This window comes from Pipistrellus kuhlii, unplaced genomic scaffold, assembly GCF_014108245.1.
Source record: "Pipistrellus kuhlii isolate mPipKuh1 unplaced genomic scaffold, mPipKuh1.p scaffold_m20_p_18, whole genome shotgun sequence".
Taxonomy (NCBI): domain Eukaryota; kingdom Metazoa; phylum Chordata; class Mammalia; order Chiroptera; family Vespertilionidae; genus Pipistrellus; species Pipistrellus kuhlii.
The window spans coordinates 23,199,871-23,223,858 of NW_023425493.1; the positions used below are offsets into that span (position 1 = coordinate 23,199,871).

The window sequence follows — 23,988 nt, forward strand, 5'->3', positions numbered from 1 at the left end:
TAGCAAAGGAGTCAGTATGCAAAGTTTTTAATCTTGTCCCTAAAATATAACCCTTCCTCAACAAATGGCAATTGCTATTGATTTATTAATTAATAATTATATTTTGAACACATTAGGTAATATGTTAAATATATACTTGGACATATTAGATAAATTATATTCAATATATCTTCTCTTTTATGAGCAAGAATACATTATCTTGGGTAATAAGTTTCCACAATTTACATGGTCCCCAACATTTGCAATTAAATCAATTTTGAAAACAGCACTCAGGATAGCTCCAAATTAAACTGCAGGGTAGGATTCAGGAAATGAGACATAAAGAAGGTTTCCTCAAAAATGAATTAAAATCTGATTAGGATTTATGCCATTCAGGATGTATTGGAAATGATAGAGGGTTAAATCTCAGCCATCCTTACTCCAAAGAAATATATGAAGTTAATTTCAAAAACATTTTCATTTCAAGGGATTATTTTAAAATTTCATTATTAGCATTCTCACTCTGTTTGCTGCTGGGAAGTAAAATAAAACCATCAGCCCTGACCCTCAGAATCAGCTGCTTACTAAATGCTAAAAGTGAAGGTTTTCCCCAAGGCATGTTTCCTTTTTTTTCTTTTTCTTTTTTGGAAGAAAACAACAGATTAAGAAACAAAATACCCTTTTTCTAATAGTCATATTTAGTGACTATAATCATTATAGAAAGATAATGTTGAAAATCAATTCGTAAAGAATTTATCAGGTGCACTTATTCTGTGTTGAGCAATATGGTGAATTTAAATCAATACAAAAACAGAGCATTACTTGTTTAGTTAAGACAGGACTGGAACACAGAAAGCAACAAGAAGGTTTTTTAAAATAATGAAACACTGGAGATGAAACACAAAAGTAACACAAAATGAAGGCCTCAGACCTCCATGAAGCCAACTTGGAGAGACATAACCTCTCCCTGACCAACTATAACAAAACACATAACGTGCTTCTAAAGGGAGAAAATGTCAGTCTGAAGGCACAGTCTGTCAGATCATAGACGTCTGAAGGCATGATGGGCTGCATTGGCTTAGGGATCAGGCAACAATGCCAAATGGAGAACAGATCTGTTTCCAGGAATGACATCTTATCATATTCATGTCCATATCTCCAGTGCCTAGTACTTTAGAAGGCTCTGAGGATACAGTGCTGAACATGAGAGATAAGTCCCAAACTCTCATAGAGCTTAGATAAATAATGTATCAAATAGTGATGAAAGCTATGAAAGGCCATGTTATTTAGAAAAAAAAAAAGAAAAGAAAAAAGAAAGAAAGAAAAAAGAAAGAAAGAAAGAAAGAAAGAAAGAAAGAAAGAAAGAAAGAAAGAAAGAAAGAAAGAAAGAGGAGGAAGATGATCAGGGTGCCTACTCTGAGCAGATGACAGATGTCTTTACTGAGACCTGAATGACAGAAGAAGCCAGCCAACAAAGGATCTAGACAAGTGCTACAGGCAATGTGAACAGCTAATGGGAGGTCCCAACAGGGAATAAGTGGTGGTGGAACCAAAGAAAAACACTGTGGATTTAATATCGAGAATAAGGAATAATACAAAATAGAGTTGGAGAAAGAGCAGGGGCTATATCGCTAGGTCTTGATAAGTTGAAGTAAATTGTTCTAAGTGTGCTAAGGTACTGGGCATTAGGTAATGCCCTGATGTTATTAATATTTTCGAAAGATGACTCTGGCTGATGTCTGCAGAATGAATTATAGATGGGCAAAAGAAAGGTAATTGCAGTGTTCAAAGGGAAAGCTGATGGGAACTTGGATAAGGATGATGATTTGTTGCATAAATGAGTAATACACATGTATTGGTACCCAGACACATAAAGAATAATTAAAGATAATGACAAGATATGACACCTGGGTGACAGACATTTGAAAGATTCTGTGAAGGTTAGGGTCATAAAAGTTGGAGGGGTGGTGCCATCAGGGAAAAAGGTAAACTTTGTTTACCTACTACTAAGACAGAAGTGGTGATGAGATACATATTCCCAGAAGTCTGTGGTTAGTACCAGACTGAAACTCATAAAAACTGGAAGGAAAAAATGGAAATGGTTGTTAATAAATCATTCTAATAAATGTCATGGTAAAACCAGGAGAGTGAAAAGGGATTAAGGGACAAAAAGAGAAAGGAAGATCTCCTTAAGAATACTTTTAGACCATTTAATAAAGAATGTTATAGTATTTCATGTAAAACTGCAGAATCCTTTCTCTCGTAGGTGAGGGCTGCACCTGTGCCAAGCTGACCTTGAATAGTGACCTGCCATTTGTTGCCTTGTCACTCTTTTATCATAAGAGACAGTAGGATCACATCACGCCCCAATTTACATCAAAGATGTTATGTGTCCAAACTCCCTAAACAAAATGTTAAGTTCTTTAATGTCTAGATTTATATTTGATTCATCTTTATATATGTTGAATTTTCTCACCCAGGACCCTGCATATTGGGTGGGGCAAATGTACAATAGATTTACAGTTGTGAGTGTGTAAAACACAAATTATTTATTAATGATTGTATTATTTTGCAAATTAACAACTGTAAATCACCCATTATTTTGCCTCATCCTGTATATTATCAGACAAGATGCTGACTTAAGCTGAACAGTCCGGCCACTTTTTAAATGGATAGTTCTCACTCTGGGTATTGCTGCCAACCTAGGCTATTTTTGACTTGATGGGTATGGATAACAGAACCTTATGAGGAAAGACATCAAATTGTTATAGAGGTCCTGGACAATACAGAAAAGGAATTAAATACTGGAAACCCAAGAGTCTTAAACACAAGGAATCAAGAAAAAGTCCAGGATGCTATAAATATAATAGTGGATACAAAATCTGAAGACATGGACTTGTGTCTTCGTCTTGTGACTTCTATTAGGAACAAATAAATTCAAGAAATGGTTAAAAGTATGTCCATTGCTACTTAGGAGTACCACCTGAGAAGCAAATCTAAAAATAAGGTGCTAACAAGGAACATGCAATATCCCCATGAAATTCAGAGATCCAGGTAGATGTGGCCACCAAAATGTCACCTAAAAGCACAAGCAACCACAACCTCCAAAGAAGCTATTTTTGCCTCATGGATTCCTTCTACATTCACCCATATTCATTCCTAGCTTGACTCCCTGGGGGCCTTCCCACGAGTCAGAGAAAAACTTCTTTTTCTTGAGCGATATGGCCTCATTCAGAGAGGATATTGTCCAGTTACCTTACTTTCTCCTAATCCTGGCCATGCTGAAGGGTTCAAGTGAAAACCAGCCCAATGGTAAATATGTGTTTCATAGTCACACGCCTGCCATTAGAAGGTGTGTTAGACACCACACTCCTAACCCATAATAGAATGTGTTTCTCTCAGCTGGTATGTGGCTTAACCTTTCCCATTTCTCTGTGCTCAGAGCAGTTTATCTCCCAAAGAAAACAAATAACACTGTCAGAAAGTTTATCCTAATAATTAGCTTGAATTTATTGCTCTAAAAGCACTGAATCGTTCTCCTTCACGGGCATTGGGAACTTGAAAACATTCGTGCACCATTACCCACATCCCTCCTGAATTATGGTTTAGCCATGCAGAGTTGAATCTCTCATTATTTCCTCAGCCCTACTCCCACTCCTGCAAATCATTCCTGGTTTTCTATATGTTCTTCATCAATCACCAGCATCTCTGCATTGAGGGCCCCAACATTTAAACCTCTCAGATGCAGGGCCCCATTGGAGAGCCTCTATTTCTTTCCCAAAATTCAGCAATGCCCTTAATGATATATCAAATATTGACTTAAAATTCTCTGTAATGTACTCCATGGGTGGTTTCCATAACTCAGATTTCTTGATGGATAACAGGATAAAAGGAAGTCTGCTTTACTGTAATGCCCGAGAGAAGGAACTCCTGATATACCCATCTAGCTCATTTCAATTCTGTTTTGTTCATTTACTCAGTGAGGTTCACATCTCTTTGTGTCTCCAGCTTTGAAATATTCCTAGCACTCTTCACTGGGCCATGCAATTGGTGCATTTTATTTGTTTCTTTAATACAGCTTCAGGCTGTGTCAACTGGTGCAGCCAAGTTAAACTTCACCTTCAAGACTAAGCCATACTGATTGGGACAGATACTTGATAGTTTATCAGTTCAACGGTATTCTTGGAATTCTACCAATGGTGACTTTTCTTACTTAAAACGTATCCCTTGTTGCTCAGAGCTCATTCATTTGATTGGCAACACTCCCTGCTATGACATTATCCCTTTGTTTTGCTTTGCTTGGCAGAAGCTCTCACATTATTTGACACCACATAATCACTAATTTTTAAAACTTACAGTCAAAGATGACACACAAGGATTTGAATTCTGTAGCAGCGACTCCAGTCATTAGCTTAGATCTTTGTTTCCCTTGGAATTCATCGAGTTCTAAATTTTCTGACCAAAAACTTAAAAACAGAGAAAAAAATATTCTCTGTGGTCTTCTTTGCTTACCAACAGATAAATGCTCATTTAACATGTGTAAGTTGAAAAATAGCTACCAAGCCAACAGTGGAATGAAATCTAAACACTGAGGGAAAAGAAAATCCGTGTCTGACCAGCTTGTTATTTGAGACCATGAGAACCTAGATTGTGCCAAATATGAGATTCTTACTAACCTTACCACATACCTGACATCAGAATAAGTCACTCAGAAAGAGTCTAGCCAACACCATGACTTTCTCTAAACATTTCCTTCAAGCATCCTTTGGTGGAAGTTTAAATTTCACATCTTCAGGCTAAAATGAAATTCCTTAAATCTTTCCTTGCATGACTTGTTTTGAAACAGAATAAGCTTTCTCCTGATTGACCAAAATTATTATGCCTGTGTGCAGTTTCCAAGATTTAAATTGGAAATAAATCTTAGCAGGATAAGATGTCTGGCACTGTTCTTTGCTGGGTATACAGAAGGGGATGGGTGGGGAATATGCTCCTTGAAGATTTTAAAGGGCATTCAAAGTCTTGGACACTGACAGCCCTGCCACCTCTCAAATGCCTCCGCCATCACTCGCTCCAAATCACTCAGGTTTGAGCAACGCCTGAGCATTCCTTCCCCCCAACTAACAGGGACATTCCATTGTCTTCCTGCTTGAAAGACTTTTTTCATTTTCAGATATTTCCTATACTTTTTTTCTAAGTTTTTTTTTAATGGTTCTTTTTTAAAAAACACTATCCTACACCTAACTGACTAGTATTTTTAAAGATTAAAAAAAATCAATAGTTGAACCATCAGATTTCTAAGTGATCTATTAACATATCTATCAAAGCCTTTACTAATAAAACAATCTAAATAATTACCTATTGGCACAAGGATGATTGAAGGTTAGACATGTTCAGTCATTTAAGCCCTTAGCTATAATAATGAAAGCATAATATGCTAATTAGACTAGATGTCCTTCCAGATAACCTTCTCTAGATGAAGTAATAGCGGCGGGGGTGGGGGTGGGGGGGGGGGGGGGGGGGGGCAAGGCAGAGGCCCCTGGCTGCCACGCCAAGGCAGAGGCAGCTGCAGCCAAGCCCCTTGTATAAATTTTGTGCGTCGGGCCTCTAGTCTATAATAATAAAAACGTAACATGCTAATTAGGCCAGTCAGCCAACGACCTTCCGGACAACATTCAGGATGACCTTCCAGACAAAGCCAGGGCTGTGAGGGCAGCCCCCTGCACAAATTTCCTGTATTGGGCCTCTAATATGAATTATGACTGTTCCAGCTCCTTTTAGTAAATAGTTCCTCCTTTCCCATGGAATCAGTCATACCACCTCTATCATGTATCAAAATTCCATGCATATATGCCCTGTTTTGTGAGCTATCTAAATTTGTTCTATCAATTAGTCCATTCATATGCAATACCTCTTTAATTTTAAAATAGCTTTCTGATCATTATATTCAGAACCACAAATATTGCCTCCCTTTCTTTTAGAAACAAATAGGCTATTTTTTTCCCTTTGTTATTTTACATAAATGTTAGAATCAACCTGTCAAAAAATCCTGTTAAGATTTTTTTCAAATCTGAGAATACCAAGCTTATTTATCTATATTTTTAATTGTTATACACTTATGTTATTTCATCAGAAACATTTTGATGAAATTTTTGTCATTATCACTAATTTCTTAGAACAATTTTCTAGACAATAAACAATTAAGTAGAATATGTTCGCTCCCACACCAAATAGTGTGTTATGAAAAAAAATTAAATATGAAGAATGGGTTGAAAGAGTGCTATAATACATTTCATGCATCAAACACCTAGATGGAACAATTGTGAACATTTTCCCAGTTTAAAGTAAGATGCAGACATTGTGACACTCCTAAAAATTAAGATATCTTGACATCTGTTAAAAATAAGAAAATTTTCCTTTATAACTATAACACTATTATTGCCCCAGATAAATTAATCATAAGTTGTTTTTTTAAAAAAATATATTTTATTGATTTTTTACAGAGAGGAAGGGAGAGGGATAGAGAGTCAGAAACATCGATGAGAGAGAAACATCGACCAGCTGCCTTTTGCACACCCCCTACTAGGGATGTGCCCGCAACCAAGGTACATGCCCTTGACCAGAATCGAACCTGGGACCTTTCAGTCCCCAGACCGACGCTCTCTCCACTGAGCCAAACTGGTTTCGGCTAATCATAAGTTTTTAATATAACTTACTACCAGTGCATATTTAAATTTTCTCATATTTCCCACAAATATCTTAATATGCTGAGTTTTTTTAATGAACAAAAATCCAGCTGAAGTTTACCCATCATATTTGGTTCTGCATCTTTTTTAGTCTTTATTAATTGAAAACAATCCCAATACCTGTTGTTGTTTTTTTCTTTTTAAAAAAATATTTTTTTTTTCTTGATTTCAGAGAGGAAGGAAGAGGGAGAGAGAGATAGAAACATCAATGATGAGAGAGAATCATTGATTTGCAACCTTCTGTCTGTCCCCTGGGGGATCAAGCCCCCAATCTGAGCATGTGCCCTGAATGGGAATCAAACTGTGACCTCCTAGCTCACAATGCTCAACCACTGATCTACGCCATTGGGCACCTGTTTTCTTTTAATAATATTGAATTTTGAAGAAACCGGACCACTTGTCTTATAAAACACCTCCAATCTGAATTTGCTCAGCTAATTCCTTTCATCTGGATGATAATTATCTTGCTGCTTTTATCTCCTATATTCCTATAAACTGGAAGTTGGGTTTAAAGGAGTAATAAGCTTCAGGTTAGACATGTTCAGTAAGGATATTTTTTATAGGGAATGCTGTGCACAATATCTCACATTATAGCAGGTAGCACTTAATATTGGTGATGCCAAATGTGAGCACTTGATTAAGATGGTAAGGATCAGATCTTTCCATTGTGAAATAATTTTTTTTATTATTACAAATAGAAAGTTAAATGTGGGAAGTATGTCATTTTTCTTTCAGTTTTATTGATGTATAACTCACAAATAGAATTGTAAGATATTTAAAGTATACATGATGATTTTATATATATATATATATATATATATATATATATATATATATATATATATAATGAAAGGATTCCCATCATGAAATCACTTAACATATTCGTCACCTTAGATATTTGTAAAAACACAAGTTCTATTCCTTTAGCAAATTTTAATTAAATAACACAGTATTACCCACTATAGTCACCATATTGCATATTAAATTTTCACTCCTTACTCATTTGATAACTGAATTCTTTTACATTTTTATAAGCTTCTTCTTTTCCCCCTCCTCATCCAATCCCTAACAATAAGCATTCTACTCTGTTCCTGTGTGTTTGACTTTTTTTTAATCCACAAAAGTGATACCATGCAGTATTTGTTTTTAATCTGTCTGGCTTATTTCACTTAGCATAATGCCCTCCAGATTTACTCATGCTATTGCAAATGGCAGGTTATCTTCCTTTTTTAAGGCTGAATAATATTCCATTGTATAATTATACACCACATTATTTTTATTCACTCATCTGTTGCTGGACACTTAGGTTGATATATACACACACACACACACACACACACACACACACACACACACATATATATATATATATATATATATATATATGTATATATATATTTTTTTTAAAGAATATTGGAACTGTTTTCAATTTATAGAACATGCCTTAGCAATTATGAATAATGCTGCAATAAACACCAAAGTACAAATATTTCCCAGATAGTCATTGTATTTCCTTTGGGTTATACCCTGAAGTGGAATTGCTGGGTCATAGGTAGTTCTATTTTTAATTTCTTGAGGAACCTGAATCCTGTTTTTAGTGGCTGCACCAATTTATATTTCCAGCAATAGTGCACAAGGATTCCTTTTCTCGGCATTCTCTCCAGCATTTGTTATCTCTTGTCTTTTGATAATAATCATCCTAGCAGGTGTGAAGGGATATGGTTTTGATTTACATTTTCCTGTTGATTAATGATAAGTACATTGTCCTGTGCTTGTCTGCCACTTTGAAGGTTTTCTTTAGAAAAATATCTATTCAGGTTCTTTGCCCATTTTTAAATTGTGTCATTTGTTTTTTTGCTATTGTGTTGTATGAGTTCCATTCATATTTTGCATATTAACCCTTTATCAGATATATGGATTGCAAATATTTTCTTCCATAAACTTCTTTTTTATTTTCTTGATAGTTTATTTTGCTATGCAAAAATGTTAAGTTTGATATAGTCCCACTTGCTTATTTTTTTATTTTATTTTTTAATATATTTTATGATTTTTTTTTTACAGAGAGAAAGGGAGAGGGAGAGAGAGTTAGAAACATTGATGAGAGAGAAACATCAATCAGTTGCCTTTTATATTATACACCCACTACTGGGGATGTGCCCGCAACCAAGGTACATGCCCTTGACCGGAATCTAATCTGGGACCCTTAAGTCCGCAGGCCAATGCTCTATCCACTGAGCCAAACTGGTTAGGGCCCACTTGTTTATTTTGTTTTGTTGCCTTTACTTTTGTTATAAAATGCATGTTATCAAGATACATATTAAGGAAATTACTTCCTATGTTTTCTGGGTGTTTTAATCTCATCACTCTATATATGTTTCATTTCTTTTATAGCTTCACTTTTCATGTCTATGCTAATGGTTCTCAAATAATTTCCTAAACCAAGATCTCTTCTATAGGACATTTCTATTTTGTGACTCAAAGACACCTCAAACTCATCAGGTCCTAAATAAATTCATTACTACCTAAGCCTTCACCATTCCCAGTCCTACGTATCCTCGTAAGCACTGCACTGAATGGTTTATCAGCAGCCATACAATTATCCAAGCCCAAAACCTGGTTATAATTTCTGCCTCTTTCCCTTCTACCATCCTTAATGCCCATATGATTCTTCCTCTGTTATATCTGTTGACTTTGTCCACTCATTAAAATTATTACTGCCATTACCTGAGGTCATGCTACATCATTGTTCACCTGGATTATATGGCACCCTCTTGTCTGCAATAATTTTCCCTTTCCAATCTATTACTCATACTGTAGTCAGAGTAAATTTCCTAAACCATGACTTAATCATGTCACTCAACTGCTAACAATTTTAACGACTCAATATGCCCTCAAGATAACTTCCTTAACATGACTTACAAAATCAGCAGTTTAGCCCCTCTCTAATTTATTACTCTCCTACCTCATCCTCTACATTATAGTCATACTGAATCTTATGCAGCTTTTATGAACAATTCTAGGACTTTGTTCATGTTTTTCTTCCTTTTTACATAGTGAACTCCCCATAACCTTCTAGGTCTCTCTTTAGATCTTCCTTTGTCTTTAAAGCCCTTTCTGATCCCCTGTCTTGAGAATGAATTAGGCTCACTTTCTGTTGATTCCATTTATCTGGTATTTATCTCTCTCATAGATTTTTTTTTTCATATTCTATTAGATAATGAGTTATTGGAGATAAATGACATCTTCACCAGTTTCCTATCATCTGGCACAGAATCTGACATATGTATTAAATGAATAAATGCATACATACATATACAAATGAATTACTAGTCTTAAAATTTTATTCCCTGTTGGTAAACTATCTATTGGTACTTCCCTTTATATATTAAAAAGTATTAGCATTATTTCAGGTTGATATGATTTATAAAGCTCAAAATGTCAAAAAAATTCAAAATTATCTTTATTTTAAACTGAAAGTTTCCTAAATCCTTTGAAATCACAGGAACATTTTCAACTGAAAGTGGAACTTTGCTAAGTTCTACTTTGTAAATCATAGTAAGTAATACTTACTGAGCACTGTTTCAATCAATGTTCTTAGCACTTAATATGTAATAAGTTATTGCATTCTCACAATGGCCCAAAGACATTGCTGCTATACCACTTTATACATGATATATTTTGTGGCAGAGTTGGATTTAGCAACTTCCTCAACATTACACAGCTAATAAGAAGAGCTAGGATTGGAACCTAGGAAGTCTACTGTAAAATGCTTTTTGCTCGAGAGCTTTTATATGTGAACTAGAGTGAATCTGGTGCACAGATTTGTGCACTGGTGGTGTCTGTCAGCCTGGCCTGTGTCCTCTTGCAACCTGGGACCCCTTGGAGGATGTCGTACTACTGGTTTTGGTCTGGTCCCGCAGGAGTCCAACATCCCCCAAGGGAGGTAGTAGTGCACAAAGCAGCAGGCAGCTGAGGAAGAGCCTGAGCTCAGGCCACTCCTGCGCATTCTGGCCCTGCTGCACCTGCTGCTGCTGCTTGGTAGTGCTGCCATAGAGCCAGGAGGGGCTTGTGCCCCTGCAGCTGCTCTTGCCAGCTGTGAGCCCAGTGTCTGGCGAGCGTCCTGCATTGAGCGTCTGCCCCCTTGTGGTCAGTGTGCATCATAGCAACCAGTCGATGGGTCTGTTCAGTTGCTTAGGCTTATATATACACATGCTCTTGCTGTCCTTTGATTTGTTTTCTAATCCTTGCTATATTTATATATGTGGATCCTCTTCCATTTAGTCTCTATAAAGCCAACTCAGAACTTTATCCTTTGAAACCAAAAGTACAGATGCCAATTCGTATTCATTATAAGGAAGAGTAATGCCTCCACATTCTTTTCCCGGTGTTTGAGCAAACATGCATATAGTGCTGAATTTCCTTTCTAAGTCTCAGGACTGACTAAAGAATTTGCAGGGACCACTGCAAAATGAAAATGCAGGGCCCCCTGTTAAACAGATTATGAAGAATTTCAAGGTGTCGACAGCAGAGCACTAAAACCAGGAGTGAGACCCTTCTGAGCATAGGCCCTCCACAGCTGCACAGGAAGCACGCCCGTGAAGCCAGCCTGTGAAGTCTCCTTCCTAAGATGCATGGACAACAATCCCCAGTCTGCAGGTGACAGTCACTTAGCAATGCTGCTTAGCGTTTCTGTGCATGAGACTGAAAATTCTATCCTCCACTTTAGAACCACGCCATGTTCACAACACAGAACTTAGGTAATCTAGCACTAGAGTATCTACATGGTTTACCCACCAAAGTGCTTCCTTCGCAACTCATGTGACAGAAATGTGTCCTTATTTTACAGATTAAAAAACAGGCAAAGATTAAGTAATTTCTGTAAGATCACTTAGCTAGTAAATCTGAGGAGCTACCAGTGAAGCCCAGAGCCACCTACCTTCAAAGACAATGGTTTTTCCATTATACCAACTACTTTTGTGGCGATGGAAAAAAGCACCATCTGTTATGGACTAAGGAGTTGGATTCTGAGACAGGTTTTGCCCTAAGCCAATAAGAGCTTGCACTTATTTGCTCTGTGTATCTTCCCTGTTGTTGCCATAATTTTCAATCATGGGTACAAGTGCACAAGACAATGTATGATTTTTTTAAAAGAGCAAGGCTCTCTTCTGAGGTTTGGTTTGATCCCTGCTGGGGTGCTGTCACGGTCACTCGTAAATATCAGGGGCAAATGCAAACTATTAGGAATTACAAGGCCAGCTGTTGTGTTGTATCATTAGACTTTTGAAACCAACTGGGAAAAATCTACTTCTGCCAAGAGGCAAGCCTCCAGGCTCTGCAGCAAATATCAATTCCAATTTGCTTGAAGCTGTGCAGGGTTATTATTTCTTCTTTTCTGTTTCTCATGGTTCCAGAAATGAATTCTCTGCACATTGATGGGAGGTTAACCTGAAGTATGTCACATTTTTCCTCTAGATTGAAGAGGATGGGCATTTACTTGTGCCCCCTAAAACAGTGCTGGGCACACATTTTTCCATTAAAGTGTAAGAAAATGTGTGTTTATTCCTGCCCTCTAAACCACATCTGGGCATAAAACGAGGACAGTACATAATTTGCAGAACCAATCATCTGGCCTTCAACAATGGAAAAAAAGAATTGTGATTTGTTGTTTTCTCTTGCGAACAGTTATATTGTCCAGTTAAGGTTATTAGCTATCCAGAAATTCACACGTGGTTCTCCTTGGCAACGCTGGATTGTGAGTCTGACGGCAACTCTGATGACTTCATAGTGTTTTAGAATCATGAAGTGTTACCATTGGAAAAGATCTTGATGATCACATGACCAAAATACCTCATTTTGCAGATGAAGACATTGATGTTCAGAGATGTTTCAAGGTGGCTGAAGTCATAAAGCCAGCACCTGAGCTGGTCCTGGAAACCAGAGCTTCTGAGCCCAATTGAGTTCTCTTTCCATTACTCTCAAAGCTGCCTCATTGGACTTAGTTGAGATGTCAAACTCCATTTGCTTTTACTCTGCCAATAATTTCCAGTTTAGCAGAGAAACCCTTTGAAATAATAACACATAAATGAATCAAATGTTATTGAGCATATACTTATTTTTTTAATATTAACATAGCATTCAGTATGGTGCCTTGTACTTAAGGAGACTTCAATAATTCTTCTATTTATGTATTCAGTCAATGCATATTTTTTGAACACTACAAACACCCATAACAGGTGCTTATGAGGATGGAATTTGTCATGCATTTCTGGGAAGATGAATAAGACATGATCCCTGCCCTAAAGAAGGTTACTTACAGTCCAGTGGGGCAGAGAATAAACAATTAATAATAATTATATGAACATATATCCGATAATAAAGACATAATAAAAGCATCACAGGAAGGAAGATGAACTTGGCAAAGGGCTTTACTGAGTAAGTGGCATGTGGAGTCAAGTAATGTTCCAATTCAATGAGATGTGAGGGACAGCCCTAAAGACGGGAAAATGCATGGCCAAAGGCACAGGGCATGAAGGTCACATGACATTCTGGAATCTTGGAGGAGGAGAGGCTGAACAGCAAACGGATGGTTCCATTAAGTTCAAAAATAGTTCTGATGCGGCACAGTCAGAAAGATCGCTGGACACTCTACTCTAATCCAGCACCCTTTGCAGTCCCTTCCTCACCTTTCTGTAGAGAACAGAGCCACTCTTCGAAATAAAACCGGCCACTGCAAGGAGACATAATCAAATCTTGAATAATTTCTTGTAACTCAAGAGAGAAGGACATGACTGCTCAGAATACTAAACTGTTCTTTTAACAGATTTTTTAAACTCAGGTGGTAACAAAAAGTAAGTTTAAAAGGGGTTAAACACTGGTGCTTCAGGGTCTATTTTAATTAGTATGCTATTGTTGACATATAAATACATTACATTAACACATAAATAGTTTCTATCTAACAATTCTTTCTTGAGTAACTAGAAGCTGCTTTCTTTCTTAAATTTCAAACCATTTCCATGGCTTCTGATCTGTCTCCTAGTCTAACAGGTAGGCACTGATGTGTGTATGTACCTGAATTATGTGTGCACTATACTAGTATGTGTTTATCTCTTGTCTCTGAGCATGCCAGGGATGTGAACTCATTTCCCAGATTTTGAGACTGCCCCACCCATTTTTGGCCATCAGAGCTTCGGGCAGACTGGGTGGGTCCTTAGTGTGAAGCTGCTTTCCAGAGCTCCAGGTTCTCCTCTCCTCTCAGTGGCTGGCAAATATCCGGCATTAGGGATTCCCCTCTGGCTGGGTGACACACAGCCATGATTGCTACAAAATGGAAATACAAGAAGGTAAGCATGAATCCCTGAGGACCTTCTCCTGGGGTCAAGTCTCTTGAATGAAACTATAGTACAACACTAAGAAATATTAGTCTCTCCTCAATTAATTTTCTATAGAATAAATCAGAACAAAAATGCTCTCTTCTCAAATTAAATAGGCTAATGCACCATAAAGTGTTACTTATATTGCCACTATAACGAATGTTTCTTGACCTCAAAAGCCAGTCAGCTAGGATATCTGCTTCCCTGGAATAGGGCAGGTAGCCATTTTTATTTTATATAATATGAATAGCCTTAAAATCACTTGGAATTATATAATGATATAGTTGTACCATAATTATATAGTGATATAATTTTCTGTATTTTGCACCTACTTGCTCATGGGATAAAGACCTTTGGGGAGACTCACTTGTTTTGACAAAACTAAGTAAACTCTGGCTCTAGATCTAGAACATAGAACTTTCATTCTTAAAAAATGAGTTTGTTAAAAATAAAATGATAATAAGATTTTAAAAGTCTAGGAAATGTAGTGATTACAGTGTCATTGGAGATGTTCAAAAGTATGATTAGTTTCTGTCGTATAGTGTGTAATAAAGCAGTTTGGTACGTTTAGAATATATCTTCACAGTGAAGAAATGGAAGGAGAAATTGACTTGAGAATTTTTAAAGTAAAATGAAGGAAGAAAAAAGATTAGGTTTATAGAGTTGCAAGTTAAGGAAATATTTTCAAGTCATAAATTTAGCAGCATGTTGACATATGCAGTAAATGAAAGATTGAAGAAAGGTAGGTTAGGACAGTGACATAAACAAAGTACAAGGAGCATCTTCCTGAATGGGGTGATAGGATAGAAGGTCAGAATAAAGGACAAGCCCTGGCTGGTGTTGCTCAATAGTTAGAGTGTCATCCCACACACTTAAGGGTCTCGGGTTTGATTCCCGATCAAGGGTGTATACCTGGGTTGCAGGTTTAATCCCTGGTGCTCTGGGGCGAGTGCGGGAAGCAACCTATCAAGATGTCTCTCTTATATTTATGTTTTTTCTCTTTCTTTCTTCCTCTCCTACTCTCCCTCCCTTCCACTCTCTAAAAATTAATGGAAAATATCTTCAGGTGAGGATTAGCAAAAAAATAAAACATAAAAGGAAAACAGGGTATAGAAAGGGAGAATTTTAAAATACTTTTTATTTTTTTGAAAAACTGCAATCATAGGTTTTAAAAAAAATACAAGCAGATGTTTGCAGATGCAAACATTCAACAGATATTAAGTATACTCAGCACTGTTCCTGAAGGGGCAATAGGAGAGAACTTATCTTTCTGGCAATGGTTCTGAGGTATTTATTTTGCTCCCCATTTTTCCAATTAAGAAACTGAGTCTAATAAGGGCACTATCCAGGGTTTTGCTTTCTGAAGTTTCAGTTACGTGCAGTCAACCATGGTCCAGAAATATTAAATGGAAAATACCACATATTTTGAGAGAGAAACCACATTCAGATAACTTTTATTAGAGTATATTATTATCATTGTTATTATTGTTGTTAATCTCTTAGTGTGCCTAATATATAAATATAAAGTTAGGAATGATTAAGAAAAAACAGTATTTATAGGATTTGCTATCTGAGGTGTCAGGCATTTACTGAGGGTCTTGGAATGTATCCCCATGAGTAAGAGGGGATCTACTGTACCTAATTTTCCTAAGGTCACACAGTTAGCTCTGAAACAGGCTGGTGTCTCCCAGGAGCTCTTTCCCCCACACCAGCCTGCCTTTCACAGATGAAGGACACAGTCCTGTCCTCAATGGATTCACCACCTCCTGGGTGAGAAAGACAAGTGGGCACTACTATACTCACCAGTGCTGGGAGCTGCCAGCCACCTGGGGACATCACAGAGAGCCCCATGACGTATAATTGTTCGACATATCTCTTTGAAATATTTAAGAAGATATTTCTGCTATTCAGCATGTTTTGATTTTTAGCTGCACTTGCTTTTGTGATATTCTCCAAGCCTTGGAGAAAGGCACTGTATGGGGCAGCTGGGTTAGACACCTTGTCCTCCCCATGCAGTTCTCTCTGGAGCCACCGTGTGGTATTGTTGTTCAATTCAAACATCTGCTTGTTTTAGCCAAGTGGTTTTCCCAGGTTCTAATCTAAGGAGTATCTTTTCTGAGTTGTATAGACTTTTGTATAGACGCCTATAGTCTCCCCCTGAAGTGGGCCTTTTAAAATCTCCCCGTTGTCAAGTTTCTCTGGAAGCTGAAGGTAATGGCTGACCCAATGTGTGTGTTCAGACAAAGCCATCAGGGCGCATTTGCCCATGTCATGGCCGTAAGGAAGGGGGACGGCTCTGTATTTGTTGGCTGGGCATCTTCATCACAGCAACCTTGGGATAGCAGTGCTTGGCCTGCGGTCCAGTCAGGAGTGCCTCCATGGTCGGGCCAGCTTAGCGCCATGTGGATACATGGCCAAGCTGCTTCCTTCATGCTCTCCAGTTCTTCCCTTGTGATAGCCAGGGAACAGCACATGAAAAATGAGATCTCACTTGGTAACTCCATAAGGCAGGACTGCCACTGGAGGTGGGCAGTGCAGTAAAAGGAGCACCCTGAGTTTTGGAATTTACATCAAAAGTCCTGGGATCTCTTTGGAAACCTCTGGAATATTTCAGGCCTCAGATTTCCCATCTATGCTCAAAAGATTACCATTGTAATCACCAAAATTCTGTTTATTAAGCTTTTATCAACATAGCATCTTGATAACCATCACCACAATTCTGTTTATTAAGCTTTTGTCAACATAGTATCTTGCTGTTCCCTCTGACACCTAGAGGACAATTGTTCAGATGCCATCTCAGCTTGTTTGTGAAGAGAGCTGACACCTGCATGCACTAAGGCTAATAATAATGACCCCTGGTACTCTGGTTTTACTTAGGATTCTTCCGGTGTTTCTCATGCATCCTCACAGCAACTCTGTAAGGAAGGTATTGCTAACTGCAAACCAGGACACCGAGCTTCTAAGAGGCTGAATGACTTCTCAAATCACCAAGTGACAGAAGGAAGGTGGATCTCGGGCTTCTGATTGTCAGTGCTCCTCAGCTTCACCAAGCTAAGAAGCAGAATATTACAAACAAAACTCCTAATATTTCAAATAATGAACAAATGCACATTCAATAAATAGAGTTTGGGATCAAAGACAAAGACATAACAAGGGGTGGGAAATTAGGGAAACAGACTTCCATGAAATGAGTGGGATTTTAATAATCAAAATGTAGTACATGCTTTGAACTTCCTTTAAGCAGAATTCTTATTTAAAAAAAAAAATAGCGTGGGAGGCAGAGGCAAGTTGATTCCATGGTTTAAAAAAAACCCTCTCATCCGCTAGTGTTTGTCATGATGTCTTCCATTTGAAAATGTGCTTTGCACATGTGAGAGCCTAATAAATGCTCGTTGCTAATGACAATGAAGACTGATGAACTGAAATCACCTTTGGCACCAAACTTGTCAGCTTCCCTGTGAGTAGCACATGAGGAAGAACGCTGCATCCCATTAACAGCTTGCTGAGCGTTGGGGTCTGCAAGAGTCACTTTTTTGAACCCACTGCGGTGGGGGTCCGAGGGCTGATAACACAAGGCCATATAAGCACTGTGCCAATCATTCCGATGGAAACTGAAAAATCCCGTCAGTCATCTGAGGTTTTAGCCACATGACGCTGAACATCTGGATGAGTGAGTGTTTCCAGTTCTCACCGGGATAGTGCCATGTCCGTGCTGACATCCACTCTCAGAGACCATAGTATTGCTCCAAGATAAATAAACATTTACATAGCATGGCATGTTTGGGGCCACAAGTGTATGCTTCATTCATTCATTCCCACAATAAACATATTAGTAGGGGGAAGTGCCATGTGTCGCCAGTCGCTCTGTCGATACAAGAGACCAAATGTGCACAAAGCACTCCAGCCTAGTGGAGGAACACGGTGATGCCAATTCAAGGTCATAAAAGCTGTCATAGAGGCATAAACAAAATGCCAAAGGAATGCCGAACAGCAACAAACTATTTGTGCCTAAGAGAGTCTACAAAGCTTGGAAGATGGCGTGGCATTTGAACAAGGTCATATGATACTAAACAGAGGAGGTGTGAGTGTCCGAGGTGAAGAAGAAAGGCAGAGTAATGTACATGGAGACAGAGATACTTGAAAAACACTTTCTAAGGAAAAGGAGAAATTAGGGTACATCTGCTTGGGGTCCTGTTTGTTACAGGGCCAGGAGGTCCATGCACAAGAGGACATGCTCATTCTCTCCTCTCCCCTCTCCTTACTCCTGCCCATTGCAGGCCACAGTCTGATTTTCCAGTTTCCACAATGCCTTGCCCAAATAGCCCCCCAAATATGCTTGAGGACCCTCACAGTTCTTGTCCCAAAATCCATCTCCCAAAGGTAGATCATACTACACAGAATTGAGAGTGATGTACGAGCTTGGAAGTGTGAGCTGAGTCCATATGGTGTGTATGAGGTCCCTCAGACATGGGCTGGAGCTGGATATAGTGAAGGAAGGGGAGCAGGCTGGGTCCTGACCTGGGAACCAGTGATCCCCACTCCACCATGAGCAAGAGTGGAATTCCCAGGAGTCAGGAAAGCTAAATTAGGACCCAGCCTTGCAGATTGCTATAAAGGTAGGATAATCAACATCAGTATTATACAACATGTATTATATAACACTTTGTTACCTTGCTTCATAACTTTTAAGTAGCTAAATACATGGTACATGAGCCTTCATCAATACCCTTGATCTGGGTTTTGTCAGTTTTAGGAACAGTTTGTATTTGGGGAACTCACTAATGAAGAGGCTGGGGAGATATTTTGGGACTAGCCTGTGAAGGGTTTTATGGAACAGGCTTAGCATAGACATTCTAAAACCAGATATATGATATGTTACATGGCTCTAATCTTTCCTTTTCACGTTCCCTCCAACTGCTCCTGCCCTCAGAGATACCTCTCTGTTCTAAACTACTGTTATAATTATCATCCACAGCATACAATTTGCTTCCTAATTATGGATTATCCATTGGATTAATGAATATCATCTTAATTTCCCAATCTGATATAGGATAAGAAATATCTAACATTTTAAAAATCTTCCATGAATATCTTACATAGTTTTAGGGCGGTGGTTTTGCTAATAACTGTTTAACAATTCAGTGCAAAAAGTTGTTGATGAAAAACAAATTTCAGGGTCACAGTGGAGTCATGTTACAGTATCAACCCTATTATATTTCTTTATCCCTTCTGGACTGGATATATAATTTGCAGCACCTGGTGCAAAATGAAAACATGGGCTTCTTGTCCAAAAAATCATTAAGAATTATCAAGGTGATAGTAGAACATTAAACCAAGTCTGGGCAGTTCTAAGAGTGGGGTCCCCTGTGACTGATTTCCCTGGTCTGTTTCCCTTTATGCATTTAAGAAAAGCTGCTTTTCCTTTATGCTTTGTTAGTAAACTTGGTGGAAATGATCTTTGTAAGTCTTTCCCAAAGGGTGGTCCAATAGAAGGTGAGACAATTTTCCATGGTACACAGATGGGCATTTGTTTAGTGTCATATTTATGTATAATGTGCTATGATATCCTATATAATAAAGAGGGAATATGCAAATTGACCATCACACCCTTACAAAGATGGTGGCACCCACAGCCAATAAGGAGGAAATTGACTACCACACCCATAGTCTGATTTTCCAGTATCCACAATGCCTTGTCCAAAGATGGCGGCGTCCACAGCCAGAAGATGGCAGCACCCAGTCCCTTCAGCCCCGCCAGGGCATCATGGCCAGGCCTGCCCTGAAGCAGGTCTGGTCACTTCTCATGCCTGCCTCCAGAGCCCCCCAGTCCTCTCAGCCCCCCAGCTGTCTAGGGTCGGCCCGAGGCACTGGCAAGCCTCAGATGTTGGCTGCCCAGCCGCCCAGGGCAGCCTGAGGCTCAGGTAACAAAGGCTGGCTGAGGCTTGCGTGGCCGGCAGTGACAGCAGCAGAGGTGTGATGGGGGCATCACCTTCCCCTGATCGCTGGGTTGCCTCCCACCCCTGAGGGCTCCCAGACTGTGAGAGGGCGCAGGGCGGGCTGAGGGACCCCTCCCCCCCGACATTTCATGCACTGGGTCTCAAGTATATAATAGTTATGCAAAATGCTATGGGGAAATATAATTTGTACACTAAGCAATAATTCCATGTTTATAATTGTTTGGGACAGGGATACATTAAAAAATGGACTGAATTAAAGAAAAATATTAAGTAATTTGCTGAAACCGGTTTGGCTCAGTGGATAGAGCATCAGCTTCCAGACTGAAAGGTCCGAGGTTCGATTCTGGTCAAGGGCATGTACCTTGGTTGTGGGCACATCCCCAGTAGGGGATGTGCAGGAGGCAGCTGATCAATGATTCTCTCTTATTAATGTTTCTAATTCTCTATCCCTCTCTCTTCCTCTCTGTGAAAAATCAATAAAATTATATTATATATATATATTTATATTTATATATATATATATATATATATATATGGTTTTCTTTTTAATTAAGTAAGAGAACAAATGCTATGCAGATGTTATGGAGGATATGATATGATGCTTGACTCACTGATGTTTGGAAACAGTGGAAAAACTGGGTGGTTAAGCTGGCCTAATGACCTAAAGTAATTGCAAGGTGGCATTCTTGGGCCACAACTGAACTTTGATTTTCTGTTCTGGCTGATCCATTTTTTGGGTTTGCCCATTTGGCTGGTAAGATGTTTTAGTTTTGAAAAAGAAAGGCCCCTAAACCTAGGGCCTGGGGAAGGCAGTCACCAGACATTTCCAGGACCTCAGAGTCCATCAGCCATTCACCACACCGTTTCCTAATCGTATTTTGTAGATGGAAAAGACTAGGAGCAGAATACTTGAAACCAGCCACAAAGCTTTTCCTACCGATTTTCCAGTAAGCCCGCCACCACAGTTTTTGCTCTTTCCAATTTTATACATGTACACACAAAATTTAGCAGAGATTACTTGAGATAATTGCCTGAATTGATACCTCTTTAAAAAAAAATCTGAAGTGCATAAAAGGGTGCAAAGTGAAATTCCTAATTGTATTTGACCTTATCGACAATCCAATAAAGTATCAGTATATTCTTATTGTCTAGTGGCTTGCCCAAGGTCACCTAGAGGGCAAGTCTCTGAGGGGAAGCTTATACCTTGCTCTTCTAACTCCCAAGTTCAAACCATTTTCACCATTCTTTGGTAGACCACTGAATACCAAGGTCCCATTATTCTATTCTAGAATGATGTTTCTTACTAAGTTCACCTAGGACTAGTGCTCCAAATTCCCAAAAGGTACTAATCTTAGGGATTTAGAAACAAGAAACCAAAATTCCTGGGAAATCTTGGGAATTCCCAAAGTCACATTATTCTTAAAATATTCTCAATATTCTTTATGTTCTTTACTCATTACTATGGATGTTTTAAAATATTTAATATCCAAATATGTTTATCAATTATTAATTTATTGTTAAAATAATAGATATTAAATCTGGTACTACTAAAAAGAACTGTAGCCTTATGGCAAATATTCAAACACTGGAAAATACCAGAAAACATAATTGGGTAGTATTTAAATAATATAACATGTAGATTTTTTTAAACAAGATTAACAGCAGTGCACGAAAATCACATCAATATTATTAATTTAAAGACATAGTTTGCTTCCAAAATCTTCTATTTTTAGAAATTCTACTCACAGAATTTGTATAATTCCATGCGATTAAACTTGCTATTATTTATTTTATTTCCAAGAATGACTCACTATTAGCAGCACACAGGGTCACGAGCAAACACTTGGCTTGGAAATAGCTACAAGCAAGACTGAGGAGGCTGTGATCTCGCCTATGCACTCCTGTCCTATCCAAAAACGCCTGTCTTAAACTCCCACGCCACATGTCACCATTTCCTGCGATTCTTTTGACTCAGCAACTTCTCTGTGTTGTTTATTAATTTTAATTCTCTCAGGAGGTAATACCTTTCTTCCCATTTTCCTCGTTCCTCAGCCTATTTTGCTTGGGATTCAGGATTTAGAAGAAACCATAAAGGTGTAAAAGAAAGGCTGGGAAGAAATTTCCTTGTGTAAACACAACCTGGCACAGGCAATGATACGGGGCCATGAGCATTTGGGTGGAGCAGTCAGGTCAAATTATTTGTGTTCCAACAAAGAGAGGAGGAACAACTGCATAAGGTTTTTAACAGCACTTCCTCCGTTTAAAAAGAAAGAGCCTTTTAAAACTTGTATTAGGCAATGAGTGTTCTACAAGGATTTAAAATGCACTGTGGTCCCAGGAAGAACTATTGTTTAGAAGTTAATTGCTAGTTGCTTGTTTAGTCTTTTCTGTGGCTGTCAGATTACTGCTGAGTCCCCACTCATAAACAAGACACTTCCTAGCATGTCCTCTCCCGACCAAACAGACATGTGTTTCCCATTTAGACATTTCATTACCCCAACTGAAAACAAATCAGCTGTGTCTTTGGGATCTTACGGGGAGAAGGTTGGGATTTATTCCTGGACAAGCCTGAGGAAAACATTACCCTAATGGATGAAATATGTTTGGACTAAAGGTTTCTTAAAAGTGTTCAATGGGTCTTTCCTGACTTGATCTCCTCTTCTTTGAAAAAGGCAGAAAAATGCAGAAAAGTCCATTGGCATTTTCCTAGCTTTGTCCTTAAATGAGGAGTAATGGATAAACCTTGCTCTGGTTTAGAAAAGCATCAGAAGGAGTAGTCACTCTCTCTCTAGAGATTACTCACTCACCTTGGACAATATGGTCTAGAACTCCGGTTCTCTCTTGGCCGTCTACAGCAACAGAAACCCACTTCCTGTTTTCCAAGGCCAAATTCCTCCTCCAATTCAGTTTTTCCCAAGAAGGCTCTCACTGATGTCTCAATGCTCAATGTGGTCAGCAAGAAAATTGGTTCTGGAAAAAATATTTGACTTTCTGCATAGAAAAGAATGGTCTCCTTAAGACTGCAAGCCCACTGTGGAGGAAGTTTGGCTTATTTTCTGTTTGGTAGCCTGATGGGGCACAGGAAATAGGAAAATAGATTATTTTCCTTGGCACCCTGGGGTGTGTTAGGTTTAGCAGTTGGACAATTTGTAGAGCTCATGCTGGGCAGCAACAACGTGAAGCCACTCTCAAAACTATGCCAGGGTCTGAAGCACAATGATGAAAAACCATCAATGCTAATGGTTTTATTCTGAAATCTGTGTGATGACAATGCCCAGTGAGCAAAATATATTGGTGGTGTGTGTGTGTGTGTGTGTGTGTGTGTGTGTGTGTGTGTGTGAGTGCTTTTTTAATTTGCTTTTACTGTAAAGAAACTTGAGAGCTGATACACTCTTCTACAGTATACCCAAAGAACAACTAGCTAACCAGATGCTGGCATCTTGCTGGCACCCTCTTCATATTGGTGCCATGCCATTCAAGCCCTGGAAATATATCAGGATGGTGGGGAAAGTGTATTTAAAAATTGACCTCAGATAGATATATAATTCAAATTTAGAATGCAATGTAGACGTCCTCTCTCTGTCACTCACATTGGTGAGCCTCCAACTGGAAAGAGTGGAAAGAGTACAGGATACAAGTCTTCCCATTTTAGGCAAGGCCCTACAAATGAGCCTGTGTCTCTTAGCAGAGAACATTTAAGCAGAACCGTTTGTCTGTAGTTTTATCTAAATTATTTTCTAGCTTTCACATTTCATAGCTTGAAATCTATCCTTTTACATTAGGGGTGTCGAACTCAATCAGAGAAGGGGCCAAAATCTAAAATCCAGCCTAAATCGCGGGCCGAATGGTTTACTGAACAGTCATAAACTGTCATTGTGATGGAAACGCAGCGGAGTGCAGTGATGACAGTGCGGTGCGGGCCACATTGCAAGGCCTGGC

General features: G+C 38.6%; 1 protein-coding gene across 1 annotated transcript in view; it reads right to left on the reverse strand.

The window, feature by feature from the left end:
- Positions 1 to 13,885: 13,885 nt before the first annotated feature.
- Positions 13,886 to 23,988, reverse strand: part of PRRX1 (paired related homeobox 1) — an 84,708-nt gene continuing 74,605 nt past the window's right edge. Inside the window, exon 4 of the mRNA XM_045583233.1 lies at positions 13,886 to 14,039. Within this exon, the coding sequence (XP_045439189.1) occupies positions 13,901 to 14,039 (139 nt within the window). The 3' untranslated portion in view covers positions 13,886 to 13,900. The remainder of the gene's footprint in view (positions 14,040 to 23,988) is intronic.